The sequence below is a fragment of the Dipodomys ordii genome, unplaced genomic scaffold (assembly GCF_000151885.1).
Source record: "Dipodomys ordii isolate 6190 unplaced genomic scaffold, Dord_2.0 Scaffold112, whole genome shotgun sequence".
Lineage (NCBI taxonomy): Eukaryota > Metazoa > Chordata > Mammalia > Rodentia > Heteromyidae > Dipodomys > Dipodomys ordii.
The window spans coordinates 5,419,354-5,445,716 of record NW_012267328.1 but is presented as its reverse complement, the minus strand read 5'-3'; the positions used below and the strand labels follow the sequence as shown (position 1 = coordinate 5,445,716).

The window sequence follows — 26,363 nt, the reverse complement described above, 5'->3', positions numbered from 1 at the left end:
AATAGCAACTACTTGTTCTTCGTTGAAAACATGACTTTAAGGAAAAACTCTCCCTATTCTATAAGGCTTATGTGTAAAATGCTCAGTCTCACCCATGATCCATTTTATTCCATGTAAAAACATAATCTAGAAAACTCATTGACTTCTCTCTCTAATCCCGTGAATCAGAGATGGGTGGTCAACATTTTCATAGAAATGATACAAATCTAACAAGGTAACATGGTTCAATATAGGCTTTGATAACATGTCTACCTAAGTTTGACTAAAAATACTTGGTAGTAAAAAATGATCAGAGAATTCATTCATAGGCCCATGTGTACCAGATACTCTGGGGTTTTGAGTAAGAGCATAATCAATGAGAGAGGAAGTGTGAAGTCAGAGAGAAGAGATGCGGAAAATGTGGGAACCGGATTCCACTGGGAACCGGGAAACACTGTAGAATGTTTAGCTTACATTAGTGGGGAAGCTGGAAGAGGGCAGGCATCTTTGCTTCAATGGCAACCAGAAGGACTTTCCCAAAGAAACGATTTTACATGGTATAAAAGAAGACAACTGGGACCAGGGTAAAGTTTCCCCTTGTTCACTTTACATGAACAACATAAGAGAAAAGATGCTAAAATCAATTTCAGGGATGTTGGAGAGAATGCAGGCTTTTGAAGAGTAACCAGAAAAATTCTGAGTGACCAGAAAATTCCCTGTAATGATGAATCTCAGTCATCAGAACCACAGACAACCTTGTGCGCTTTCTCCCTCACCTCGATTCCATTTGGCTACCCATAATTTTTAAACTGTTTCCAAATCATTTACATCATGCTTTCAGATATGACTCTTAACACTGTGCTAAATATGTCTGTATAAGTTGCCACTGTCTTTGTAGAATTGAAATTCTGAAGGTATAGACTGTGAACCAAGTAAATGAATGTAATTAGCAGGACAACAGTGAATTGAAATATTGGATCCTTCATCGTATGCTCCTGAATTTTCACGATGCCTTTATTTATTATAGTTTTAGTTATATTAATTTTAGTCTTTTCATTCATTGTAGTCTATTATTTTCACTTAAATATTGACATTTTTAGGGTTTATGAGGACTTTTTTGCTATAGCTTCTTCCTAATAAAACATACTTAAAATTCTGTTCTTTACATTTGGACACTTTGCTTTTGACCCCCGGCTGTAGCAAGTCTCCAAAGTTCTTGCCCAACAATGCTGTCATATCCTACGTTTATCATGCTTGAGTCTCAATTGGATTTTTGCACGGACAACTTCGTCACTCATTTCTTAGGTATTGTCTCTCAGTGGCAACATTCTTGAAACCAATTAAATTGTGTAAAGATGATGGTAGAACCTATTTATGTCTTAGATTGAGAATAGACAATGTTGACAGGTAGGATCAAAGGTGCTTAACTTTTCTTATTCCACAGCCAAGATGACCAGAATTGGTATGTGATAAAGATGCTGCTCAATAAATATCCATCGACTGTTTCTTTAATTGGGAGTGTATTTATAGCCAATGGAGCCGGTGGAAGCCTGAAAGCGAATCCAGGGAAATCCTAGTGTTTGCCTTTCCAAGCAGAAAGAGTCATGTAGGAATCCATCTGTGAACCATAGAAATAATAAATGCTGAGCCCATTGGAACATGATCTCAACCAGCAAGATGCCACCGCTTTCCAGATTCCCTTGCAGGCCCCGCGGACCCGTGCCAGCCCTGGCGGTGCCCTCCTTCCTTCTCATCTCCCCTAATGCCGTGCTCGATTATTGTCACTGCTGCCCGGCCATGCACTGTCCCTTCCGACGCTTCACTTCCCAACTGAGGCAGACGGAGGAGGCTGTGTGTCTGCAGGACGTAGTCTAGGACCTCAAACCCCCTTGTTTCCACGCGAGGAGACAGAAACAAGTAAAAAGAAGACAAGGAGAACCCCCCCAAGTTTTCCTGGGAGCCTCTTCCTCTGTCGGACTACTGACTAAGACTTAAGCAAGAGAGATATGAGGGGTTTGGAAGATCAGTCTAGTTGACTGGCGAAGGAGAGCTGGCTAGGGAGAGGAAGAGGCAGGAAGAGGGTGAAGGTGAGCGGTAAGATGGTGTCTCTTCTGCCCTGGCTGGCCATTGTTCTCTGGTGAGTAAGACGTGTCTGTGATGTTTCCTTCCTTTAGCAGGGGCAGCGTGTATGATAGGTGATCTATCTTGTGTGAGCATCCCTGACTCTCTCCTTTCAGGGTAGAAGATGCCGAGGCTCAGCTGGAAGAGGGAGGAAACTTCTATTCAGAAAATGTCAGCCGCATCCTGGACAACTTGCTTGAGGGCTATGACAATCGCCTGCGGCCAGGATTTGGGGGTGAGCAGCTCCGTCTTCGCTCCGCCAGGCACCTGAGGTTTCCTCCTTCTTATCCCAGCCCAGCCGAGGCAGGTCGTTTGGCAGGGTGGGAAGATGTAGAGGAAGACCTTGTGTGTTGCAGTCTCTCCTCCGCTCTCCATCAGTGGTATTAAGATGGCTGCTTGAACTTTCCCACCAGGCACTAGCTGTGGTGTGCATGTGTGGATGCTTCATGGGGTGGGGGTGGGGCCGAAAGAATCCTCGTATAACACACTTTCTTCAGCATCTGGATTGTGGACTCCATTGATGCACATACGTGTATGTGTCTCCATAGGTGTTTATATGTATAAACATATACATGTGTATGTGCACACATCTATACCTACACACGTATGTATGTATGTGATTTATTCGAATATCACACCAGTTAGCTTCCATTCCTTCGTACTGATTAGAATAAATTTAACGGAAGGCAGTGGAGTAAGTTGGCAAAGGTGGAGGAACCAGCTCCTGGCTGGGACCCTGGCTTGCGTGGGGGTGGGCTGCAGTTTTGGTTACTCGGTTGCATGGGTTCATCCGGTGTCGCTTCCTTGCAGCCCTGGTGGTAACTGCCCTGTCCCTGTGAGCTCATTTCAGGTGCTGTCACCGAAGTCAAAACGGACATCTACGTGACCAGCTTCGGGCCAGTGTCCGATGTGGAGATGGTGAGTTGGGTGTTGTGCTTGGGAAGCAAGATCTGCGTCCCGCTGCTGATTGTACCGGGCGCTGCTGCCCTGCTTGGCTCCAGATTCCTGACACGGTCAGAGTCTTGCCACTGGGCGGGCCTGGGCCTCAGAGGAGGGCCCTTCGCCTCTCACTGAGGACCCGGCCAGACACTTCAGCATGAGAGGACTTCTTAAGATGGAAGCTTCTCTTCCATTCACATAGTACGCCCCGTAAGACTTCCTCCTTCCCGGCAAAGCCCCGGTCAGTGACGACCATTTTCACTGCAAAGCTGGGGTGACGGTCAAGGATACTTGTGAAGAGCGAGAGCTGCCTGTCTCTTCTGACAGACCGTCGCCAGCGTGGAAAGGCTGGCGCTGTGCACCTTTTCCAGTGCAGAGCGCCCGGCGGGGGTCTGGAGACTCTGCTCCAGGTACAGATGGCTGCAGCATTCGTAAGAGACTATTTATAGCAAGTGGCAATGAAAACCTGAACAAGTGTTCTAGAACTAAGTGTGTCATGATATTCCCGCACAGCGCTCAGGTAGCATATTCCCCAGGAGCTAAGCTACTCAGGCGAGGGCAGAGATACACACAGCTACCCATAAGGAGGTGTGCCTGTAGGTTTTAGTAGGGAATTGGAATTCAGGATAAACAGATTCGGGAGACGTGTAAGTTTTGAGTTAAAAAGAAAGGAAAGGAGGATGGAATCAAAGGAGGAAGGAAAGGAGCAGCGAGAAGAGAGAGGAGCTTTATTGAGAGATTACTATCTTGACACTTGAAGAGGAAAGTGAGTCAGAACAATTCAGAATCTGATTGCTTTAATATTATATTTTTAGTCAAATACTGACTCACCCAAGTATAAATACCTATGACCGTATTCTGCATTAATAAAGTCCTTGGGATTTTATTTCATGCATGTGACTCTTTTAAAATATATTTGCAGTGTCCTAAGCATGGATCACCATGCTATGAGAATACTGTGCATTACATCACAAATCCCTTCAAATCTAGCCACTACTTAATGGTTCTGTAAGGAATGTACAAAGTTGGTGTTGTAGTGTATTGATATGACTATCAGCTGTAATTTCATGTTGGCTTTTGTAATTGCCTTTATCGCAATTTTTTAAAAGTCACTATTTTATCAGAGCTATAAATTACAAATCCTAACTGCGATGCATTTTTGAATGATGCCTATTTAGAATGATCATGGCAGTATTTGCTTTTATGTCCTCTGACCACAATATGAAATAATTATGATATGCAACCCTAATGTGCTAATCAATAAAGTCTCTCTATTCTTGGAGCTGTGCTGAACTGTACTGAGACCCCATCCAAGGTGAATGAGATGCCCCACAGAATGGCGGGCTGATCGGAGGAGAACCAGCACCAGGCCTAAACTATACACATTTCTCTCTTTTTTCATTTTTTGTAAATTTGAGAGGCAGATACAGAAAGGTTCATAGAGTAGAAAGCGGAAGAAAGTTAAGATGGGAAAATGAAGCTTACATATGTACAGAAAACACTATGTTTTATAGTATGACAAATTCCCTTGGTTTGAACAATGGATTGACTCGCCAAAACCATTGTTTATGGATTATAAACCACTCACTGAATAGAATCCATATATATCGTATTTTACAACACATTGATTATAAAAGTCATTATTTACTTGCTATTAAATTACTGGTTGGTTTCCTGAGAAGTAGGTGCATGTCATAAACATGCATTATTGCTTCGTTTTAGGACTGGCTGTAGAAGCTACGAATGGACTATTCCAGCCACCCATCTCCCCAGCCTGTGTCTGTGTGAATGTCTCATTTCTTTTAGGAGTACACGATGGATGTTTTCTTCCGCCAGACTTGGACTGATGAGAGGCTGAGGTTTGGAGGGCCCGCGGAGATTCTGAGCTTGAATAACCTGATGGTCAGTAAGATCTGGACCCCTGACACTTTCTTCAGGAATGGCAAGAAGTCCATCGCTCACAACATGACGACCCCGAACAAGCTCTTCAGGTTAATGCAGAACGGGACCATTCTGTACACCATGAGGTGAGGCGTTCTCCAAGGCCCTTTCCGCTGTTCGAGCGGTTCATCCACCAAACACACTGACAGCTGTCTTTTTCCATGCCCCAGGCTGACCATCAACGCTGACTGCCCCATGAGGCTGGTGAACTTCCCTATGGATGGGCATGCTTGTCCCCTCAAGTTTGGGAGTTGTAAGTTACAAACACACACACACACACACACACACACACACACACACACAAAGTCTTCTGAGAGTCAAATCACTCAAAGTATGCAGTTATTTTGTTTTAGCCGAAGTCTAGAAAAGAAAAATATTAGTGTGACTTCGGGAAAAGAGTGTCCTCGCTTTAAGTAAGAGACAGAGACAGAGACAGCGAAGACAAACTAGTCTTATTCATGGCTATGTTTGTTTCAAAAATTCAGATGCTTATCCCAAAAGTGAAATCATATATACATGGAAAAAAGGACCGCTGTACTCAGTGGAAGTCCCGGAGGAGTCGTCGAGTCTCCTCCAGTACGATCTGATTGGACAGACAGTGTCCAGCGAGACCATGAAGTCCAACACAGGTAAGAACCTGCCCAGTTCCAGTGGCCACGTTTTCAAAATGTCCCTCCGCAGCTCCTGGGCTCAGAAAAACGTGTGTTTGGGGAGGGACGAGTAGCTGATTTTGCAAGTGGGTGCATTTGGGGATCTGTGTAGTCTTGGGACGAATCGTTCGGTAAATATAAGACAAGCAGACCCCCGCAGAAATGAAGGCACTTTCCCGTCCACTGCAAAATGCCTTTACCCTCTCATCCGCGCAAGATGTGTAGTCGCCTGCATTCTTCCCGCAGACTGCCAACCACAAGAATCCTGATGTGCGTGTCTTCCCACAGGTGAATATGTGATCATGACTGTCCACTTCCACTTGCAGAGGAAAATGGGGTACTTCATGATACAGATCTACACGCCGTGCATCATGACCGTCATCCTCTCCCAGGTGTCCTTCTGGATCAACAAGGAGTCGGTCCCCGCCAGGACTGTCTTTGGTATGTCTCCTGCTCCCGGCACGGTTCACGTTTATTCTCCAGTGTTCAGAGCTGGTAGATTTTGGGGTGAAGGCTCACACCCGTGCACTTTTTTTTGTCCACAGACTCATCAGATGTATCTATCATGGAAAACAACCCTCTCCTCTTTTTTTTTGGTGGTTGTTGATTCACTAGTAAGTTGTGTGATAATCAACCAGAAAAATATTCATCTCAGTAAGACTTCTGGTTGGTTTTCTCTGACGTTTATATTAAAACATTATAGAACAAAAGGTAAGAGCTAAGAGTAAACAGAAGACTAAGACATAGCACCCACTCACATACACGACATTTCCTCTCATTAGGATGAACCACCAAAATGATATCATTTTGCAGGTCTAGAAGTAGTTACTAGTTGCCTGTAGCTCAACCAAACTTCTCACTTCCATCAATGTGGTATAAAATCCTTACACATATTAATCAAGCAAAATGAAACAATAAGATAAAGAGCTGTTGCTGGGTGCTGGTGGCTCATACCTGTCATCCTGGTGACTCAGGAGGCTGAGATCTGAGGGTCGTGGTTCAAAGCCAGACCTGGCAGAAAAGTCCCTATGAGACTCTTATGAACCACTAAGAAACGGGAAGTGGAGCTGTGGCTCAAACTGGTAGAGCGCTAGTCTTGAGCAAAAGAGCTCAGGGACAGCGCCCAGGCCCTGAGTTCAGGCCCCAGGACCGACCAAAAAATAAAGAAAAAAGAAAAGAAAAAGAGCTGTCACCGAAAATACTGTCAGCACCAAGGGCTGTGTTTACTGGATTTTCTTCATGACAAGTTTAGTAGACTATAGGAAAGGCCAGAGCTGAACTAAAATCTCACAAAATCCTGCTTTTTAAATTTACCGTATTAAAACTGCACATCACTAGAGAATATTCACATTATGGGTTCTTCCCATCGGCATAACTGATCAGCCAATTGTGTAAATTTCCAAGTCACAGTGAAATAAATAAAATTCTGGCAGAAGTGAGGTGAGATGTGTTTGCATGAGTAAACAGTTACCATTAAAACCTCAATTTTGTTAACTGACAAACCTAATTTTATGTTAACTCTTCTACCAGAAAGACTTCTGAACTACAACAACAAATATTGTTGATCAGAAATTCAAGATGTTCTTACTTAAGTGATAATTTGTTATGTTTTCTCCAGCAGGAAACAACGAAAATTATTCATCATTAAGATTTCTCAATAGTAAAGTTAAACCAGTTCCAAAAAAAAATCACTTTAGAGCAATTACATAAATCACTGCGCTAAGTTTGAGCCATGTCAAATTTAGCATACCTCTGAAAATAATGATGAGAAATCCTAGTCCAATGAAAGAACAAAAAAATGACTTGCAATGGTCTTACATTTCTTAATCCATCCCCCCCCCCTCCACCCACCTCCCACCCCCCTGCCCCACCAACAGGGGCTCATTTAATTCTGTCACTGGATCTCCGAGGCTAACACTGCATTTTCCATTCGTTTTCCTTTTAGGAATCACCACTGTTTTAACCATGACCACGCTGAGCATCAGTGCCCGGCACTCTCTGCCCAAAGTGTCCTACGCCACGGCCATGGATTGGTTCATCGCCGTGTGCTTTGCGTTTGTCTTTTCGGCTCTGATCGAGTTTGCAGCGGTCAACTACTTCACCAACCTGCAGTCCCAGAAGGCCAAAAGGAAGGCTCAGGAGGCCGCCCTGGGCCCAGCCACAACGTCAACAGCCACTGAGCCCATGGAAGCTGAGATTATTGTGGTAAGTGTTTTCTTTTCCAACGTTACTCAACTGACTACCAGCCAATGAATAACTGGGCCCAAGTAATATTACAATAACGACTACAAGCCCATAAATGGTCCCAGGTAATATTAGGTGACCGTGAATTGCGTAACTCTGGCTCCAGAAGCCAGATCCATTTTGCCTCAACTTCACAGAAATAAGCCAAGTAACAATCTCGCATTTATCTTTGCTCTCAACTTTCAGTATTCTTTTATCTTTCTTACTTGTTCTGGCACATTTCGGGAACTCTGAGGAGACTAGAAATTCTGCTAAGTCTTTAGATGTTTTCCTTTGAACAAGTTCACTCCTACAACTGGAGGAGAACAAAGTGTGTGTGTGTGAGTATGTGTATGTATGTGTGTGTGTATGAGTGTGTGTATGTGTGTACGTGTGTATGAGTGTGTGTATATGTGTTTGTGTATATGTGTGAGTGTATGTGTGTGAGTGTGTGAGAGTGTGTGTGAGTGTGTGTGTGAGTGTGTGTTAAGAATGTCCTAATGAGGCTTTCAGTGTCTGAAAGAAGCAGGGACTCTCAAGGAATGGACAATTTTTGTGAGAAATCTGCTTGCTGCTTTGTTTCATGAGAGAAAGACTTAAAAATCATAATAGATTCTCTGAATGCTGAGTCATAATATAATGATTTAATTTCCATTAAAATATGATCATATTTACGTTAGTACATAAGATGCATATATTGCTTTACCAGCCATGCCACCCTGCCTGGGTCCAATCTCATCTAAGCAATGTACATCAGTAAGTGTATTACCAGTGAGAAACGTTTACCTTGAATTCACTGTGGCCACACCCAAAGATTTTTGAGTAAGAAACAAAGTTGCACTTAAGTTTGCTATAAATCTACTCCAAAATTTCAGTTTCATGTATGAGTAATTTCTAACGGGCTTCACACTTTGACAAAATCAATTGTAAAATTGACTGACAGGTATGAGTTTTATATTTTTTAATCCTAACCCCAAAGAGTAGCTATTTCCCCCCAAAGAGGAAAATGGAAATCTTCTATAATTGATGAATTGTGGTATACAGTTCCAAATTTCAAAACCCCATGCAGCGTCATAATCCCTGGTTTTAACTTTATGATTAAAAAAAACAACCGGAAAGCTATGAATATTTGACATCCCTAAATGTCAGGCCCTTACTGGCTAAAAGGTTTATATGATCATTTTCTCTGTAATAAACTAAAAAATTCATTTAAAAATCCATCTTTTCTCTGGGAAATCAAAGAAGGCCATTTCAACATCAAGTAAAAACATGTAAAGGTTTCTTTTTTCTAGGATTAAGCTTGTTTAGGAAAGGAAAGGAGAAGGAAGGAAGGAAGGAGGGAGGAAGAAAGGAATGTAGGGGAAAAGGGAGGATTTGCCATCCACACATCCAGTGATCCAATCTAATTGCAAAAAAGCAGAGTCTCCCATGGGTGGGGGGGGGTGTTATTTACTCATTGGCAGAAAAAGTAGGGATTGCAAACTTTCTGATATTCGTATTACCAAAGCCTAGGGCCTCCCTTCCCCAATGATTTCTCAACAACTCAAATACCGCAGATTGCACATCACTGGATATAACATTTGTATTGTACACCACTGCATGAAATCCTTTGAGAATGTAGGCAAGGTCATTCTCAATATTCGGTAAACTTTGACTCTCCTTGTATATATAGGTGGTTGGAAAGATCACAAAAATGTAAGTTGTCTGAAAAAAAAAATGTGCTACAGCACAGCACAGTAAATGCAAGTTTGGCTATCACTGCAGGAAAAATGAATTCCAAATATTTAATAGAATTGTTTTTGGTCCAGTCGTGGGGCCTGAACTCTGGGCCTGGGCGCTGTCCCTCAGCTCTTCAGCTCAAGGCTAGCACTCTACCACTTGAGCCACAGCGCCACTTCCAGCTTTTTTCATTTTGCTTATGTGGTGCTGAGAAATCGAACCCAGGGCCTCAGGCATGCAAGTGCAAGGCAAGCGCTCTACCACTGAGCCACCTTCCCAGCCCAATAGAATTGTTTTATGCTTAAGTAACTCTCCTGTAAGCTATCTGCATGCCTGTAGAGTATATAGTCTACATGTTGAACAAAGGCCATACATATACTCTCTAGACGTATATTTATAAAGTATTAGAATTTAATGTGCATGTTTGAAAAACAGAAAATATTCAAAGAGAAATTCTTTAGAAATAAGTTTAAAAATAGATTCTGAATGGGCTCATTGGTCTGATACTGAAATAAGAAAAACTCAAATTCTTCATCTTTTTTGAAATACATAATATGAAGAAGAATCAAATTTCTAATCTTTAGAGATAACATGCCCATTCTGTAAGCCACTATTTAAAGGTATAATTTATTAATAAGTTGCAATTTAAGTTCTCGGGTCTCTCTATAAACTATCTCATACAATCCTAAAATAGTAATACATAATGAGCAGATACTATGAGAAGCTGGAGGAAAACTTGCATTTAAACCACCGCAAAGCACTCTCTCTTGCAAGTTGCTTCTTTTTCTTAGGAAAAATTGTATTTCTGAAAATAAGTCCACTTAAAAAATCTTAAAAAAGGAGAAGGTTGTTCCTAAAAGGCCAAAGTACAAAAATTATAAACCCAAATAACCAGATCAAAAATTCAAACCCCGAAGATCTCAAAAACAAGTGCAGGCGATTACATTTTATTTGTTCCTGTCACAACTTGGCGAGTTGCCTTAAATACTGCACAGGAACAAACATAAATTACACATCTGACATTTATATTACCCAAGGGTGTGCTATGATTGCAAGGTCATATTTTTTCTCGAAAATATCATGGTATTTAAAAATGCCTATTCAGTGGTAATCAAAACAACATTATTTAAGTAAGACGGACTCTGGCAAATATGGTAAAGTTGAACTAGATTAAGTGGTTGGTTATTTCACATGATTCTGTTTTATGTTTTAATATGCTAAGTGTCCTTCAGAGAAAACTGCTTAAAATAGATGTAGGTAAATGTATTATTACATGTTTTATCATTTTTTTGACCTTGAAACTTACTATAACAGTGTCAAAGAAAATCGGGCACTTAAAAAATCTACAACTCAAACCTAGAAAGACACATTAAAGCCAAATTCTCAGGAGAGTTCACTAGATGAATCATCTCTTTGTATGCAAGGCATTTGGAATTGGAAATGTAATTTTTTTTCAGTTATGGGGCTTGAACTCAAGACTTGGGTGCTGTCCCTGAGCTCTTTTGCTCAAAGCTAGCACCCTACCAGTTTGAGCCTCAGCTCCACTTCCGGTTTTCTCAAGATAAGAGTCTTGTGGGACTTCCTGTCTGGGCTGGATATGAACTGTGATCCTCAGATCTCAGCCTCCTGAATACCTAGGATTACAGGTGTGAGCTGCCATGCCTGGTTGGAGAGGTAATTTTTGATTTAGGTTTTAAGTAGATACTTTCTCTACAGTTTATATGATATGTTTCCTTACTGTTTTTTTTTTAATCTGGTATGCTATTTTAACGTTATAGAGTCATTCCTCTCTTAATAAGTTAAAACCTACTGTGCTTGTTAGGTATGTAAGACCAAGTTTGACCCTGGATCTATTTTGCATCCTTTGCTAGTTTGCGTGTTATTTTAAAGGTCTAAGGCCTTATTCCCATGTTCCTGAGTGTGAATATGCTCTTCCCTCCCACCCTCCGTCACTCTTGTTATTCTTTACGTGACATGCCCTCTCCATAAGAAATATGACACATGAAATGGATCATAATATTGTCAGCCATGCGTAGAACTCTATATGGATGTTATCTTTTCATTTTCATTAGACTCTTACTGCTTGTGTGCCTATGTATACACATGCCCTCATTCCTGGCACCTGTATGTAAATTAAGTGTACTTGGGTGTCGGGACCTTTGCAGAATGCTGAGGGGCCTCCTAGGGCCTCATCTTATGGAACTGCCTGTCTAGCAGCAAGACAGACAGACTGAGGAGCTTAGAATACATTGTGATCAAGGGGGTAGCTAGAAATACAAGGAAGAGGCGGGTAAGAGTGTCTCCTCCGTTTGGGTCTTCCCATCCCTGGAAGAGCCATGTCACAACTGAGACCGAGGAGCATGACCTTGTGCCCGAAGTACAAAGGTATCTGATAAAGACTTGGCCATAGAAAGGGAAATACAACCTACGGCCATCCTCTCCTCTCCTCTTCTCTTCAAGGCAGGCTGGGCTGCTACCAGGCTACACTCATTTACCTAGAGAGATGCGAAGGGTAGAAATGCTGAAAAGTTTGTCTCCTCTGTTGCAAATTCTGCCATGATTTCTTCTGAATCTTGTCATTAATTCCCAATTAAAGGCTAAATTTAGGCCGTCAGACTGCCTAGAATGAAGATAATGTGCCCCCTTCTCCATAGTGGTGCCAGTGTATGGCTGAAGGGCAGACCGAGATGAAGGAGAGGAGGGGTGTGGACAATTTGTTTTTCTCCATGTCTTATATCCAATTCCATTCTGCTTTCCCCTAAATCCACAGCTTCATGCCAATAAGCTGCATCCTTGTAGAAATTCTGGGGTCATCTACGTTCCCAGTTCTATCCGCTATGATGTAAATGCCAAACAAATCCAACCGAGTTCATCTTCCCCATAAAGATTAATAATATGTTTTTGAAATACATCAAAAGCTCTTCTCCTATTCTGGTCACTTTGCAGCCTTGGTAGGAGTATCTTCTCTATCTAGAGGTTACACATTGCTCCCTCGTTTAAAAAAAAACACTATGCTCAAAATTGTCCCGAACGTTTCTCCAAACGCCTTAGCCCTGTCTCAAACAATTAGCTGTCGCATTGTGCACTTCGACTCTAAGTACCTTTGCCGCAGACTTCACTTAAAACAAAGAGGTGCTCCAAAAATACCTAAAGCAGGATGGCTCTCAGCAGCAGGGAAGCCCTGGAAAAATTCAAAACCACGGGTGTTCTACTCAAAACCATGACAGCCCCAAGCTGAGCCCTCGTCTGGACTCTGACAAAAGCCTATTTTACCATCAACCCGAGCGGCGGGGCTTCCGAGAGAGCAGGCGAGCTGATGCAAACCTGTAGCTTGACCGGCTTGCCAAACTGGCTTTCTCCTCATGTCAGATAGTTACTGTGTTTCTCCTAAACAGATGCCCAGAATCTGCCCAGAATCTGCGGGCTGTCAATTCCCAAGGGTCCACTCGAGGATTATCTAGCAGGCAAAGAGACCGGGACGCTTGTGTTTCCTCTAACCTATGCCCTTTGCAGCCCGCTAGAAATCCCCACGACCACTGCTGGACAGCAACACAATGGTGACCTTGAACCAGTGATTTTCACTGCAAGGGTCTTTTTCTCTCTGACGGGTCTGAGGGTGTGTCTGGGGGTTGGAACTTGTGTTGAGGAACACTACTGCTATCTTGTGGGAAGCAGTCAGGAAGCTTGCTCAACACCCCAACATCTCATACAACAGCCTGCCATAGTGAAAAACAAATTGGTGTACTTGTGAGTTTCAGAAGCATGCTGAAATCTCGTGCAGTGAACAGCGTACAAGTGGCTAAGAATGCTGCCTTTCAACCTTCTCTCAACAGAGCCTCCTTGGGCTTCCATTTATTACTTCTGAAATGACTATAATGATATTAAGGATATGTTCGAGGAGTAAGTAGAATTATGCATGCAACTTATGCATGTCAACAGTATTTAGAAATGGCATTTGCAATACAAAGCAGAATCCAACAACCCATTAAAATATAATGTAATAAAAGTTTATATACACCCATCTTTGAAAACTCTCCTCCCATCAATGTCTAGAAAGGTTTAGGCTTATATGCATTTGTTGATGATGAAGTATACAACTTAAAAGACTATAGTATGTTCTGTGTATTGACTAGACATCCTGAATCACTTCTGCAAGGAAACAATGTCTCCTGTCATTCAGGAGATTTCATGTTGGGAAAGGGAGGCTAACACGTAGATGGGAGAAGGTGGTCACCGCTACATGAGTAATACTGCCAAGGAGGCAGAATGGAGTATAAAGGCAGCACACGCATGTAAAGATAAAGAATAGTTCTGACGGGGCTGGGAAGGTGGCTCAGTGGTAGAGCGCTTGCCTTGCATGCCTGAGGCCCTGGGTTTGATTCCTCAGTACCACATAAGCAAAAAGAAAAAAAAAGCCAGAAGTGGTGCTGTGGCTCAAGTGGTAGAGCGCTAGCCTTGAGTTGAAGAGCTGAGGGACAGCGCCCAGGCCCAGAGTTCAGGCCCCACGACCGGACACACACACACACACACACACACACACACACACACACACAATAATTTAAAAATAAAATAAAAAGAATAGTTCTATAGCAAAGTAAGTTCTAATGTCTTCTGAGCAAAAGGAGATATGTCTGTAGTATGCACGCATACACCAGATATTTTGTTTGAATACTTGAAAGAGAAACAGGAGAAACGTTATGAAAAACGTAGCAATTTGTAACTTTAAAGAAAAGAAGTTGGAGCTTAGAGGACAATCATATCTTGGATATCTCTGCCTAAGCTGCATCCCATGATAAGCCGTAGATTCGCAGCTGTGAACTGGGGGTTTCTGATTCGTGTTCTGGGAACTACTCAGCCATGTCCACGGGGACTGCGGGGGTCAGCGTATCAGGGACGGTGCCATCGACTCACAGGGGCCTTTCATTCCAGGCTAGCAGCATTTCGTGTGAAGTTGTCGTAGTGTTGGGTTCTTTGGGGGGCCCCTGACCTCTGGATCGGGGTTGTTTTGGACGATGCTCATTAAGTAATTTGTGACGATGTCATGATGCCAAGAGATTCCGGCATAGCTCCTCCAGCCCACGCTGCTGGAGAGGGGAAGGACAAACAACGCCTCCCATGTCTGCAGCACATTATGTTTTACAGTCACATTTTACTCTCTACAAACTAGGCATCATCTGCCCTTCTTTGGCTTAAAGAAAGAAAGAGAACAGGCTTCAGATAGCCATTAAAGGTCAAGATGAGCCCGGGAAGGTCATCTACCTGCAAGAGCTGTGTTCTTTGCACTCTGTGGTGGTTGTTAGGAATTTTACAAGGGGACAGTACTTCTGGGCTCGGTATACATAGGGAGATGTTGGCTTTTAGCTCATAGAAGATGAAACAGTGAGACATCTCACTTACCCAGGTAGAGAATATTTTACTAGATGAAAAACCAAATTAGGGTCTGAGAAACGAGATAGAAAACTCTTGGAAACAAATGCCAAGTTTATCCTGTCCAACAGGCAGCATGAATTGAGACCAAAATACTGTCCCTGTGATCCCAATCACATACAGTCTGTTGACGCTAGGGATTTAGTTCTCGGATGCTGCATATTTTTTTTAAATAGATAATAATGTCACTTATTTCCTATCCAGAATCAATAGATCTGGAGTAGAAGGCCTTATATTATTTTAAAGTCTTGTCCTGTCCGAGAGTTTTAGTTTATTTAATTCTGACCAAGAGTGTCTACCATAGGACCAGCTGAGAGAAGAGATATTCCCTGCTTGAAATTCATTACAGGCCATGAAGTCAAGCTTGGATACGCAGATTCATTTGGCTTTGGGTAAAGAAACCGATTTTCCCCTTGATCTCTAAAAAGCACACTGGGCCTCAAACCTCTGTGATAGACTACTGTAATTTAGAAATGCAGAGATATTTATGGCCAAGCAAACAATAAAGTCTAGGAAGGAAGAGGGAGCAAAAAGAGCTTGCTGGGGTGGTGCTTGCTGCGGCCCAAATGTCACCACACGGGCAGGTGACAGGGCCCCCATGGCTCCGTCCACACAGGGGAGGAGGCTGCTTCACCCTGGGGCCGCAGGGTTGCTGGCTTAAGCCACAGGAGCCTGCCACGTGAGCCACAAACCCCGCCAAGCTGCAAAGCAGTGATTTTGCTGCCAGGGAGGAAAGAAGGCCATTTTACAAGATCAGGCTCTGTACAGCGAGAGTGTGAAGGTAGGGACCCAGCAAGACAAGCTGGCTGGAGGAGAGATTGCTGGAGGCTAGAGGAGAAATAGCAGGAATCAGAGGACAGCCTCCCAACTCCCACAGCACGGGATGAGCCGAGGTCGGAACCGAACCTGAATCAGAATCAGGCCGCACCAGAATCTCTGACGTAGACCTGAATACCTGAGAGAGAAAAAGATGTGGGGAGGAAACAGCCGTGGAATCAGCCTGGGGTCTTTCCAGGGCCCTGTGGCCATGAATACGGCACTGGCCTTCCCTGGACGCCACTCACTCCCCAGTCTGCTCACGTGTTAAACGCCGCTTTCACACTGGACTGCCTTACTACCGAAGGAGAACTTAATGATAGAAAACAACACACAACTGTGCTCATAAGTAGGCGAGTCATTTGGGGTAGATTGCAAAGGAAGAAGACCACTGCAGAAATTCTGAATGGAAAGCAGAAGGTTCTAGCTGAAGGTTGACTCCAAGCTAAAGGGGCAGGCAGATGGACAGATAGATAGATAGATGATAGATAGATAAATAGATAGATAGATAGATATTAAGGTAGGAAAACAATCCCACTTAATCATTCACTGGACTTTTGTATTCATTTGTTTATTCTTCTTAAATTGCAGCTGATTCAAATTCCTAAGTGTGTGATATGAGGTGTATGCTGGGAATGCTTCTAGAACAATGTTGGTGAGCTGAGTGGTAGGGTTTTTTTTTTGTTCTTGTTGTTTTGGGTTTTTGTCGGTCATGGGGCTTGAACTCTGGGCCTGGGCGCTGTCCCTCAGCTCTTCAGCTCAAGGCAAGCACTCTACCACTTGAGCCACAGCACCACTTCTGGTTTTATGAGTGGTTGATTGGAGATGGGAGTCTCTCACACTTTCCTGCCAGGGCTGGCTTTGAACTGTGATCCTCAGATCTCAGCCTCCTGAGTAGCCGGGATTACAGGCGTGAGCCACCAGTGCCCGGCCTTGGTGGTTTTCTTATATTGAGTAGTTAGCATTGTGTGTTCAGTTAAAAACCGCATCTCCACACACAGGCACACACACACACACACGTGCACACACACACACATGCATGCATGAACACACACACGCATGCACACACACACATACAATATGTCCACAATAGCTGTCCAAGACGCATCTGTGGAACTTTGCAACCTGGCTCCATTTTCTCCTAGTGGTCAAATGCTCACCATAGTTTCTGAGCTATTTATTCCATCATCCAAATGGATGTGTTACATTTAGGATGCTAGATGGAAACGCAACTGTTTTAAAAGAACTGGGACTTGGGACTTGTGGCTCAGGGGTAGAATGCTTTCCTGGCAAGTGTAAGGCCCTGGGTTTGATGCCGAGCACTGTGAAACCAAAACCAAATTCAACAACAGTAGGTAACACGAGGGGTCCTCTTAACTCTTGGCCTGAATAAACTCCTTACCTGGTGAGTGGTGTTGCTCAGGGAGCAGAACACAGACTTAGTAACAACCTGAAATATGATGATGAATTTCTGGGAAGTGGTGCTATGCTTCAAAGCGGTAGAGCGCTAGCGAAAAAGCTCAGGAAGAGACCTAGGCCCCAAGTTCAAGCCTCTTGACTAACAACAACAAAAAAATGAATGGGTGTTTTAACTTGCATCATGAATACCAATGGTGCCAATAATGATTCAGTAGTGATATGTACCTTTCAGCTGACATTGAACACCTGTTTTCTCTTCCAGAGGTCCAATTCCAAGTACCATCTGAAGAAAAGAATCACGTCTCTCACGCTGCCGATAGTCCCGTCTGCTGAGGCGGGCAAAGGCCTCGCCGAAGGGCCTGTCTTACAGTCTCCCCCCGTCACACCCTCCACTCCCTCCCCAGCTTTGGGGGGCAGCAGTAAAATTGACCAGTATTCTCGAATTCTCTTCCCGGTCGCATTTGCGGGCTTCAACCTTGTATACTGGGTGGTTTATCTTTCCAAAGACACAATGGAAGTGGACAGCCGTGTGGAATAGCTTGCAGCCAGGACAACCTATGTATGTTTTCATTTTCTGCACTAACCAAAAAAAAAAAAAAAAGTATTATCGAGGCTTGTGTAAATGCTTCCCGGACATGAAATCAAAATTGAAAATCTGCAACCCATAGCTTTGAGTAAGTACCCCCAAAAGCAATCATGTTATTCCTCAAAGTTAAAGTGGAAGGTGTGCAAGAGACGGGAGTTTTGTGCATAGTACAGAACATGTTTTTTATGAGGATGAGGTGGATGTGGGATGGATGTGCCAACCTCTGTCCTTTATTGTTCAATATTTTTAATTGTCACTGTGACTGGTATTTACCACAAGGCAGATAAAATAAGAAATACTGACACTTCCAAAGGTTGCCTTAAATTCTGTTTATCTCGGCTTAGTTTCCAAGAAAGCAAAATAAAAATAGACTTTAAATGTTTATCAGTAGATTTCGACCAGCATGCTGGAGGCTTTTATGCTTGTAAAATGGCTTTCTGTAGCATTACAAAGAAGATACCGAGTTTATGCATTTGTTTGTGAATCTCCCCGGCTCTTTTACCTCAATCAAATGTGGTGTTGTATAGTTATAAATTATATAGAGATCATAAATGACGTATGTCTACGTACATCGCTTGAGTTATACCATAAACACAGTACTGCTTTGTTCTATTGAGCTCTGTTTTTAAAGCGATAGGCCTGCTGTAGTTCCATGGCGTTCTAGAGACACTGACTGAGTTTAAGGTGGACCTGAACATTAGGATAATAGTTATCCCTCTCACCTTCCTTCTTTCTCTGTATGTCACAATCAATAAACGAATAAGAAACACGTGCTGTCTGGATCTGTGTTACAAAGCAAGGAGAAGGATCTTGGTTTGGAATGACGGGCTGTTTGATTGTCAGAGGCAGAGACAATGAGGACCACCCCCCCCTCAATCTCTAAACCGACTTCCACTTACAAAGCGGGGATCGCTTTTCCTCCATCAACAGTTAAATGTGCATGAGACTCTTCTCCCTTTCTACTGTTCTGTTTCCCCTGGTGCTTACTCTATGCTTCTCTTGACACCGGACGGAACCAGGGAAACAAGAATTGGAGGTAGGAGAAAAGTGTGCCCTGGGTTTCTCCAAATGCAGAAATCTTGACTCTGATAGATACCCCCGGGGGCCCCAAACACTTTAGAGGTCACCTGCGCTCAGAAGCCAGGAGGAAAAATATGTTGTCACTACTCCTGGTGAGCTATCTGGGAGAAGGCAGACATGCTATGGAGGAACTGCTTCAAGTTTCCTTGAAATGTCTCTCTAGGAAGAGTGAACGAGACTGAGCAGGCGCTAGGGCTCCTGGCTGTAATCCTAGTCACTTAGGAGGCTGAGATCTGGAAGACCATGGCTCAGAGGCATTGTAGGCAGAAAAGTCCATGAGACTCCTGTTCCAAATAATCAGTGAAAAGCCGGGCTGGAGGCATAACTCAAGTAGTAGGGTACAAATCTAGAAAGTGTGAGACCCTAAGTTCAACCAATGGTACCAGCAACTAACAACCACCAAAAAGAGTGAGACGAAGGTCAGATCTCCAGCCAACTTTTCTGACCTCCTTTACCCAATATCTTCAGACTGTGGGAGATTCAGTTCTATTTGCATTTGCGGAACAAAGGAGCTGGATTTGTTTCTTCCAAAGCCCTTCCATGCTGAACAACTTGTGCTGTGTGTTATATATGCTTTCCTACGGAAATGGGTGTGTCCAGGAGAGTATGTGTCAGGCATGTACGAGCACCACGGGTAAGGCATGTCATCTTGCCTACCATCTCTTAATTCCTATTCCTTACAATCTCATCAAGTATGTCCTACTATTTTCTACACTAAAAACAAGGAAAACAATGCACAGACAGGGTAGAAAGGCTTGTTTAATATCAATAGATGGGCCTCATAACCAGATCGTGTGAATTTACCACGTCTAGGCTTAACCTTCATAACACCTGTCCTCATCTAAGACACCATGGCTCTAAATTTTTTGTTTGTTTTGGTCAGTCATGAGGCCTGAACTCTAGGCCTGGGTGCTGTCCCTCAGCTCTTCAGCTCAAGGCTAGCGCTCTACCACTTGAGCCACAGCACCACTTCCAGCTTTTTTTTCTGCTTATGTGGTACTGAGGAATCGAACCCAGGGCCTCATGCATGCAAAGCAAGCGCTCTACCACTGAGCCACCTTCCCAGCCCGGCTCTATGTTTTCCCAACCTGAATTTTATTTCCTATAATAGTGTTCCCAGAAGCCTGACATTCTTCACGCCTTTCACGAATCTTCATTCTAGATGGCACTGCCCAGGGCATTAGTTTCTCCTGACACTTGTCTAAACACAAAGGTGATGAATACAACCACTGGAAAGAACCATGATTCTTACATTATATACTAGTAAAAGGGAACTGAAAATTAAAACCTTCACAAAATTATGAAACTTATGATGCGTTTCTCAGGAATTTAGAGAACGTTATTTTTCCATGTATACCGTGAGATGGCCATGGATAATAATAATAATAATAAAAATAAAGCAATATCTCTAGTCAAGTAATTCGGGCAGAGGTTGTGAGTCCAGTTGCCTTTCTGCTGGTGTTTTGCAGCCTTTCTAGGGCTCATGCTCACCGAGTCTCTAAAAGTTTGCTCTGGTAGGATAGTGTGTTCCATTTTACATTTTCACTAACTACATGGCTATTAAATATCATTTTGCAAAATCCCCAAAAATCTTAGCAGAAGAACTCCCCAAAGACCAATCTGGGACCTCCCATTTGGGGTGCTATTTATAGATGATTTCTTCCATTTCCCCCAGGGAACATACACATTTTCAGGTCTTTGAATGGGGGTGTGACTAGTTCTGTCCGCACAGCCTGCCTGCTGAATGGTGGTTGCAGAACAGAAACCACACTGCTTCGCTTCAGTGGCGGGAATTTGCGTTGGAGAACGTACGGTTCCCTAAGCCATACAGTGACGTCAACCGTAGGAAGCAGACACTAGAAGGAGAGGAAGAGGTAAAGAGAGCCTAGAACTAGGCAAAAGGCAGAGAAGAGCCTACCAAGGAGAGCTCCCCAGCCAGCTGGTGCTGAGAGCTCAGCATCCCCGGGCAGGAATCCATCAGAGTTGGGGCTCAGAGAGCTTTCAAGGACAGCGTCAGTCTCAGGTCATTCGACGGAGGGCTCCTCAGAGCTGAGCCTCACACCACTGGAGTCTCGCTGGCCACAGCGAGCAGCATCTTGGGAGCTTAAAGAAGAACTCCTGAACATTCGACAATTGCTTCGTGACGGGTATAATTTACCCCTGTGGCGAATCAGTACCACCTGTGGGGGGTGGGTGCCTGCCTTCAATCTCCTTTTCCATCAGAGATTGGTATTTTATTCAAGGCCATGGGCATGAGCCAACGAATGTCTTAGTCTTCCGGTGACAACTACCATTCAGATAGGAAAATAGTGCCCATCCTTAAGCCTGGGGGGGGGGCCAGGAGGACACAAAGAAGGGGCTGGGGGCACCCAAGGAGCCAGTAACATGCACCGGACGCACAAACTGACATGCTGAGTTGAAACCCCTCTGTACAACTACTTAAAGAGAATGAAAACCAAGGCAACATCTGGGCATAATCTCTGAAGGCCCAACCATCTGCCTCCGCCAGGAGGAACGGCCGTTACCTGGGAAAACTTAAAACACTTTCATTCCTAGCTTCCTGAAAACTATCACTTAATAGCCAGTGACGATTAGACACCATAGGGCCCTGGCTTGAGATTTGTTTCTTTTTGTACCCATAGGGCCGGGCATAGTCTGCTGTGCTCAAGATGTTCCACAAATTCTTGGTAAATAAATGCCACTTTCTTCTTCGCCGCTGCTGTTTGTGTTTAGTTCATTTTCGCTTTTCCCTGATCTCTGTTGGGCCTAAGATGATACCTTCTCCCACCCCACACATGTTATATAGTTCCTAACTCTTTCTCCCAAGGCCTCACTTTGCCGGGAGAAAGCCCAGCAAGACGATGGAAATAGGCCACCCGCCATCATCGTGCGGCTTGCTTCTGCTGTGTGCCTTCTTTCTCTGTCACGTTTCTTCTTTATTACCTTTATGTTCCCACGTTGCCCAGATTCTCCTTCTGCGGGACACCACCAGGGCTGTTTGGCTATCCTAAGCTTCTAGGTTGGTAATGCATTGGTCATGCAGGCTGGGAAAGTCAGGGACTAAGTGCATCTTTTTCTGCAAGGGACTCGCTGGTTACGATCGTAAAGCAGATCAGAGCAAGGAGCTGCTTTGTTTTTTCATGCACTGAGCACGGAACCCAGGCAATGCTGTGTCTGAACTAAAATACTTGTTTGCTTCTCTTCGCCAGCCCACACGCTGCAAGCTACGTGACAGCAAGAGCCTAATACGTTGAGAAGCACAGTGGCTGGCCAAGGAGACACCGCCTTGTATATGTCGGCATTTATCCATGGTAGGTAGCACTGGCCTCTTGATAAGTAACCCTACGGGAGTCACGTGCCCTCTCTCCATTTGTGAGTCTGTCCTAGAGAAGCATCTTGCTGGGGAAGTATTGTGGAGGCGACCCTGTGAGGATAGAGTGCTCTCCACAGCCCACAGATAATCCAAAATGGCTCTATTATCCCTGCCTGCATTATTCATGCCCTTTCCGCTTTCCAGTAATTGTCCACTGCTGGCTCTTTTTCTCACTGTTATTAGCAAAAACAGATTCACATCAGGCCATTATGAAATTCATTAACAGGTCATCTGAAAGTCACTTGGAGAAAAAACAGATGTATGTGTGTAGTTATCTATGAATTAAGTATTGTGACTTTTTAAATTGCTACCCACATTTAACATATAAGAGTACCAAAAACTCTCTCACTCTAATTGTGAGGATTGAAAGTTGGAGGTGGTGCTTAAGTGATATAATGCTGGCCTAGCGAGCGCAAGGCCCCAAGTTAAAGCCCCAGTACTGATGAAGAAATAAAACTTAAATACAGAGATATAAACCACTGGGTATATAGCAACAGGGTTGGGATTCTGCAGTTGTGTTAAACTACAATATTCACAGAATAATGAAAAGGCATGTCTCATTCTTCACCTACTACGCATATATCTACACATACACATATTCACTTTAATAAAGAGTTCATATCACGTACTCGGGACTGTGGTAACTATGCACAGTCATCAAGTATGAACACCATAAATGTACGCAGGTCCAGCTGTCTGTCTAAGCATATTGATTTCTAACTCAATATGCAGGGTATAGATTGTTTCTGTTATGACCTATTTCTTATGACTAACGTGAAATGTGAACTTCATTTTTTTTTCATATGGAGAAGAAATCCTCTATCAGAGATGTGCTGAATTTAACATTAAAAAAAATAAAAGTCTGCCTCTGCTCCAGGTGTCTCAACCCTGGAGAGAGAAAGAGCCAAGCTCACCTAATTACCTGGAGGGAAGTGCTAATCGAGGGATTTACAAGACAATGAGGCAGTGCGGGAGGTGCGGACTCCCAGGGCCCTTGGGCCACCAGGGGAGAGAAAGTTCTTGCTGTAGTTTAATGGGCTCGCTCTCAGCGTGGCTCCTGTGATTTCTACTCAAAACGTCTCCGCAGTGTGCGCTGTCCTTTGTTTGCTGGGAGCTCTGATCCACAGGCTGATTGACAAGCATCACGTTTGTAACAGCCACGCTGTGCATGACCAGCTGTGTTGGGCTGTGAGGAACTGACTCCAACTGACACCTGAGGGTCAAGAGGTCTCAGGGAGGCCACTGGTCTGCCTCTCGGAGCATGCGTGCTGGGGAGGGGCTCTGGCTGCCTGTCAGGACGTGGTGCCACCTTTTTAGCTTAAGGAACTTGATGGACTTCGTCACTTTTCCAGCAATTGTGAAGCCTGGAGTGCAAACCCCTCTACTGACAAAGGAAACAAGAGACACTCAAAACTAATGAGAAAACAAAAATAAATAATAGTGCACAGAGAATGATGTCAAACAGCGTTTCTATGATCTCCTATTGACCTAATTCAAGAAATTTGCCTTTATAGGGAAGAAGATGAAGAAGACACCTTTTCTTGTAACGTTTGTTAAAAGGTTTTTTATTTCTTCTTCTTCTAAATTTCCTTCATTCAGCCAATGAAATGCTCAGACTGGAAGAAACTTTGGAATGTAATAGGAATTTGCAGTAGTACGTTGTTTATTGCTACGGCACTATATGCAAGATTCACGGTGTATGTCTGTGTGCATATGTGTGTGCACAGTATATTTAAACAAATTGAAAGTCCTCCTTTCGAAGTAAATTTCAGTAATAAGATAAAATTTTAGAAGTGTATAAATTTACTGAGTTTATAGAACAAAATATAATACTTGCTATTTGTTAGCTCATTTATTCTACAAAATTGTCATCATAATTGATAAAAAAACTTATTATTTTATTGATAATATGCCATTATTTTCCTTCTTCGTATGTGATACATTTCAAGCAGCAGGAACCTATATTTTTCTGACCTTATCAATGAAATCAATACTACCAGCTACTGTTATTTCCCTTTCAGGCAATCACAATCTTTCTGAAGCTCCTACATAGCAAGTCAATTACCTTACATTTTTTTAGAGCTGAATGATTTGGTTTCCAATGCTTAGCAATTTTATAGATTTATAACTTAAGGCATGATAATTGAGGGAAAACCTGTATATATGTTACATAAAAACCAAATATGTAGCCCAATGCTGGCAGCTCATGCCTGTAATCCTAGCTACTCAGGAGACTGAGCTCAGAGGATCAGGGTTCAAAGCCAGTCCCGGCAGGAAAATCCATGAAACTTTTTTTTTTTTTTTAATGTGCCAGTCGTAGGGCTTGAACTCAGGGCCTGGGAACTGCCTGAGCTTCTTTTGCTCAAGGCTAGCACTCTTGAGCCATAGTGCCACTTCTAGGTTTTTCTGGTTTTCCTTTTAGGACTGGCTTATTTTACCTAACATTGTGTTCTGGGTTCACCCATGTTGACTACGTCAGAATTTTCTTTTCCTCTCTGCGCCCTCTCCCTTTCCTTGTCCTCTCCAGGATTCTACTGCCCAGGCTGACTTCAAACCATGATCGTCAGACCTCAGCCTCCAGTGTAGCTAGGATTATGGGCTAGAGCCACTGATGGCCAGAAAGATATTCCATTTGTTCTCATGATTTCGTCTTGTTCGGCTTTTGTTCCTAGGAATTTGTCCATTTCATCTAGTTTATCAAGTTTGTCAGCATATAAACATTTCCTTGTATTCTTACAATCCTTTTAATTCCTTTATAATTGGTAGTGATATACCCATTTTCACCTTTAATTTTAGCAATCTTGGTCTTTTTTTTTTAGTAGTCCTACTATTAAAGTATTGTTAACTTAAAAAAATAAACTTTTGGCTAAATCAATTTTTTTTCTGTTTCAATTTCATTTTTCTCTGTGTTAATATATATTTCCTTTTTCCTTGCGGTACCTTTGCATTCAATTTGTTCTATTTCTTACTCTTTAAATGGCAAAGTTAGGTTGTTAATTTGCAGTTTTGTTGTTTTCCTCTACTGGAAGCAGTTAAGTGTGAATCTTTAGTATGATGGTTTGCTATGTTTTATTTAATGTTTTTTTAAAATTTTTATTTTTTTGCCAGTCCTGGGGCTTGAACTCAGGACTTGGGTACTGTCCCTGAGCTGCTTTTGATTAAGGCTAGCACTCTACCTCTTGAGCCACAGCGCCACTTTGGCTTTTTCTGTGTATGTGGTTCTGAGGAATGGAACCCAGGGCTTCATGCATGCTAGGCAAGCACTCTACCACTGAGCCACATTCCCAGCCTGGTTTGCTATGTTTTGTTCCCATTAGTCCCAAAGTATTTCTTAATTTACCTTATGACTTCTTGTTCTACTTATTGGTGTTAGAAGTGTGTTTGTTTTCCACAATGTAGCAGATTTGCCTGTTATAATTCTGTTATTGACTTGTAATTATATTTCATTGTAGGTAGAAGAAATAGTTCATGTGTCTGTCTTATAAAAATCTATTGCTACGCAGTATAAGTTCTAGAATACGGACAGGTTGGGGATATGTCCTATGATCAATTGTGTGGGTATCCTTTCTGGAGAAATGTCTGTGTCTATCTAGGTTTATTGTATAGCTTATAGCTGACATTTCCTTCTTTATCTGTCAAATTATTCCATCCATTATTGAGAATGAGCCAAAGAGTCTCCAAATGTTGTTGAATATTTCTCCCTCTGGTGCTATTAGCTTCCGCTTTATATATTCTGAAGTCTGTCATTAGATGTGTAAATGTTGCTAACACTAGACCTTTTTGTAGTGAACGTTCTGTTAATGTATGATATTCTTCTGGTCCTTTAAGCTTTTCCGTCGAAGGTCTTTTGGGTGAGGTAACATAGCTGTCCCTACTCTCTTTTTTTACTGTTTATATGGAATATATTCCCTATCTTCCCACTTTCAATCTGTGTTTGTCTTTGAAATGAATGTATTCTGTGTTCTTACCTATTCTGCCATCTTTTGATGGGACAGTTTATTTCACTTACTGTTACAGGCACTACTGCCAGAGAGGGGCTTTATAATTGATTATTTTGCTTTCTCTATGATAGCATTCTGGCCACTTCTTT

At 42.9% G+C, this 26,363-nt stretch overlaps 1 protein-coding gene across 2 annotated transcripts; it reads left to right on the top strand.

Annotated features, from left to right (window-relative positions):
- Nucleotides 1-2,078: 2,078 nt before the first annotated feature.
- Gabra6 (gamma-aminobutyric acid (GABA) A receptor, alpha 6) lies at nucleotides 2,079-17,772 on the top strand. 2 transcript variants are annotated; one of them, XM_013028641.1, is made up of 9 exons: nucleotides 2,079-2,116; nucleotides 2,217-2,335; nucleotides 2,951-3,018; nucleotides 4,876-5,066; nucleotides 5,151-5,233; nucleotides 5,466-5,609; nucleotides 5,919-6,071; nucleotides 7,576-7,835; nucleotides 17,497-17,772. In XM_013028641.1, the coding sequence occupies exons 1-9, from the start codon at nucleotides 2,079-2,081 to the stop codon at nucleotides 17,770-17,772; spliced, it is 1,332 nt and encodes a 443-aa protein (XP_012884095.1). The 2 variants fall into 2 exon arrangements, with proteins under 2 accessions (XP_012884095.1, XP_012884094.1); XM_013028640.1 differs by having other exon boundaries at nucleotides 4,846-5,066.
- Nucleotides 17,773-26,363: the final 8,591 nt, after the last annotated feature.

Bases quoted from the DNA above. Each gene is read 5' to 3' on its own strand.
- Gabra6 (XM_013028640.1), top strand. From the start codon at position 2,079: ATGGTGTCTCTTCTGCCCTGGCTGGCCATTGTTCTCTG. The intron at 2,117-2,216 runs GTGAGTAAGACG...CTCTCCTTTCAG, and splicing joins TGGCTGGCCATTGTTCTCTG to GGTAGAAGATGCCGAGGCTC. The intron at 5,067-5,150 runs GTGAGGCGTTCT...TCCATGCCCCAG, and splicing joins ACCATTCTGTACACCATGAG to GCTGACCATCAACGCTGACT.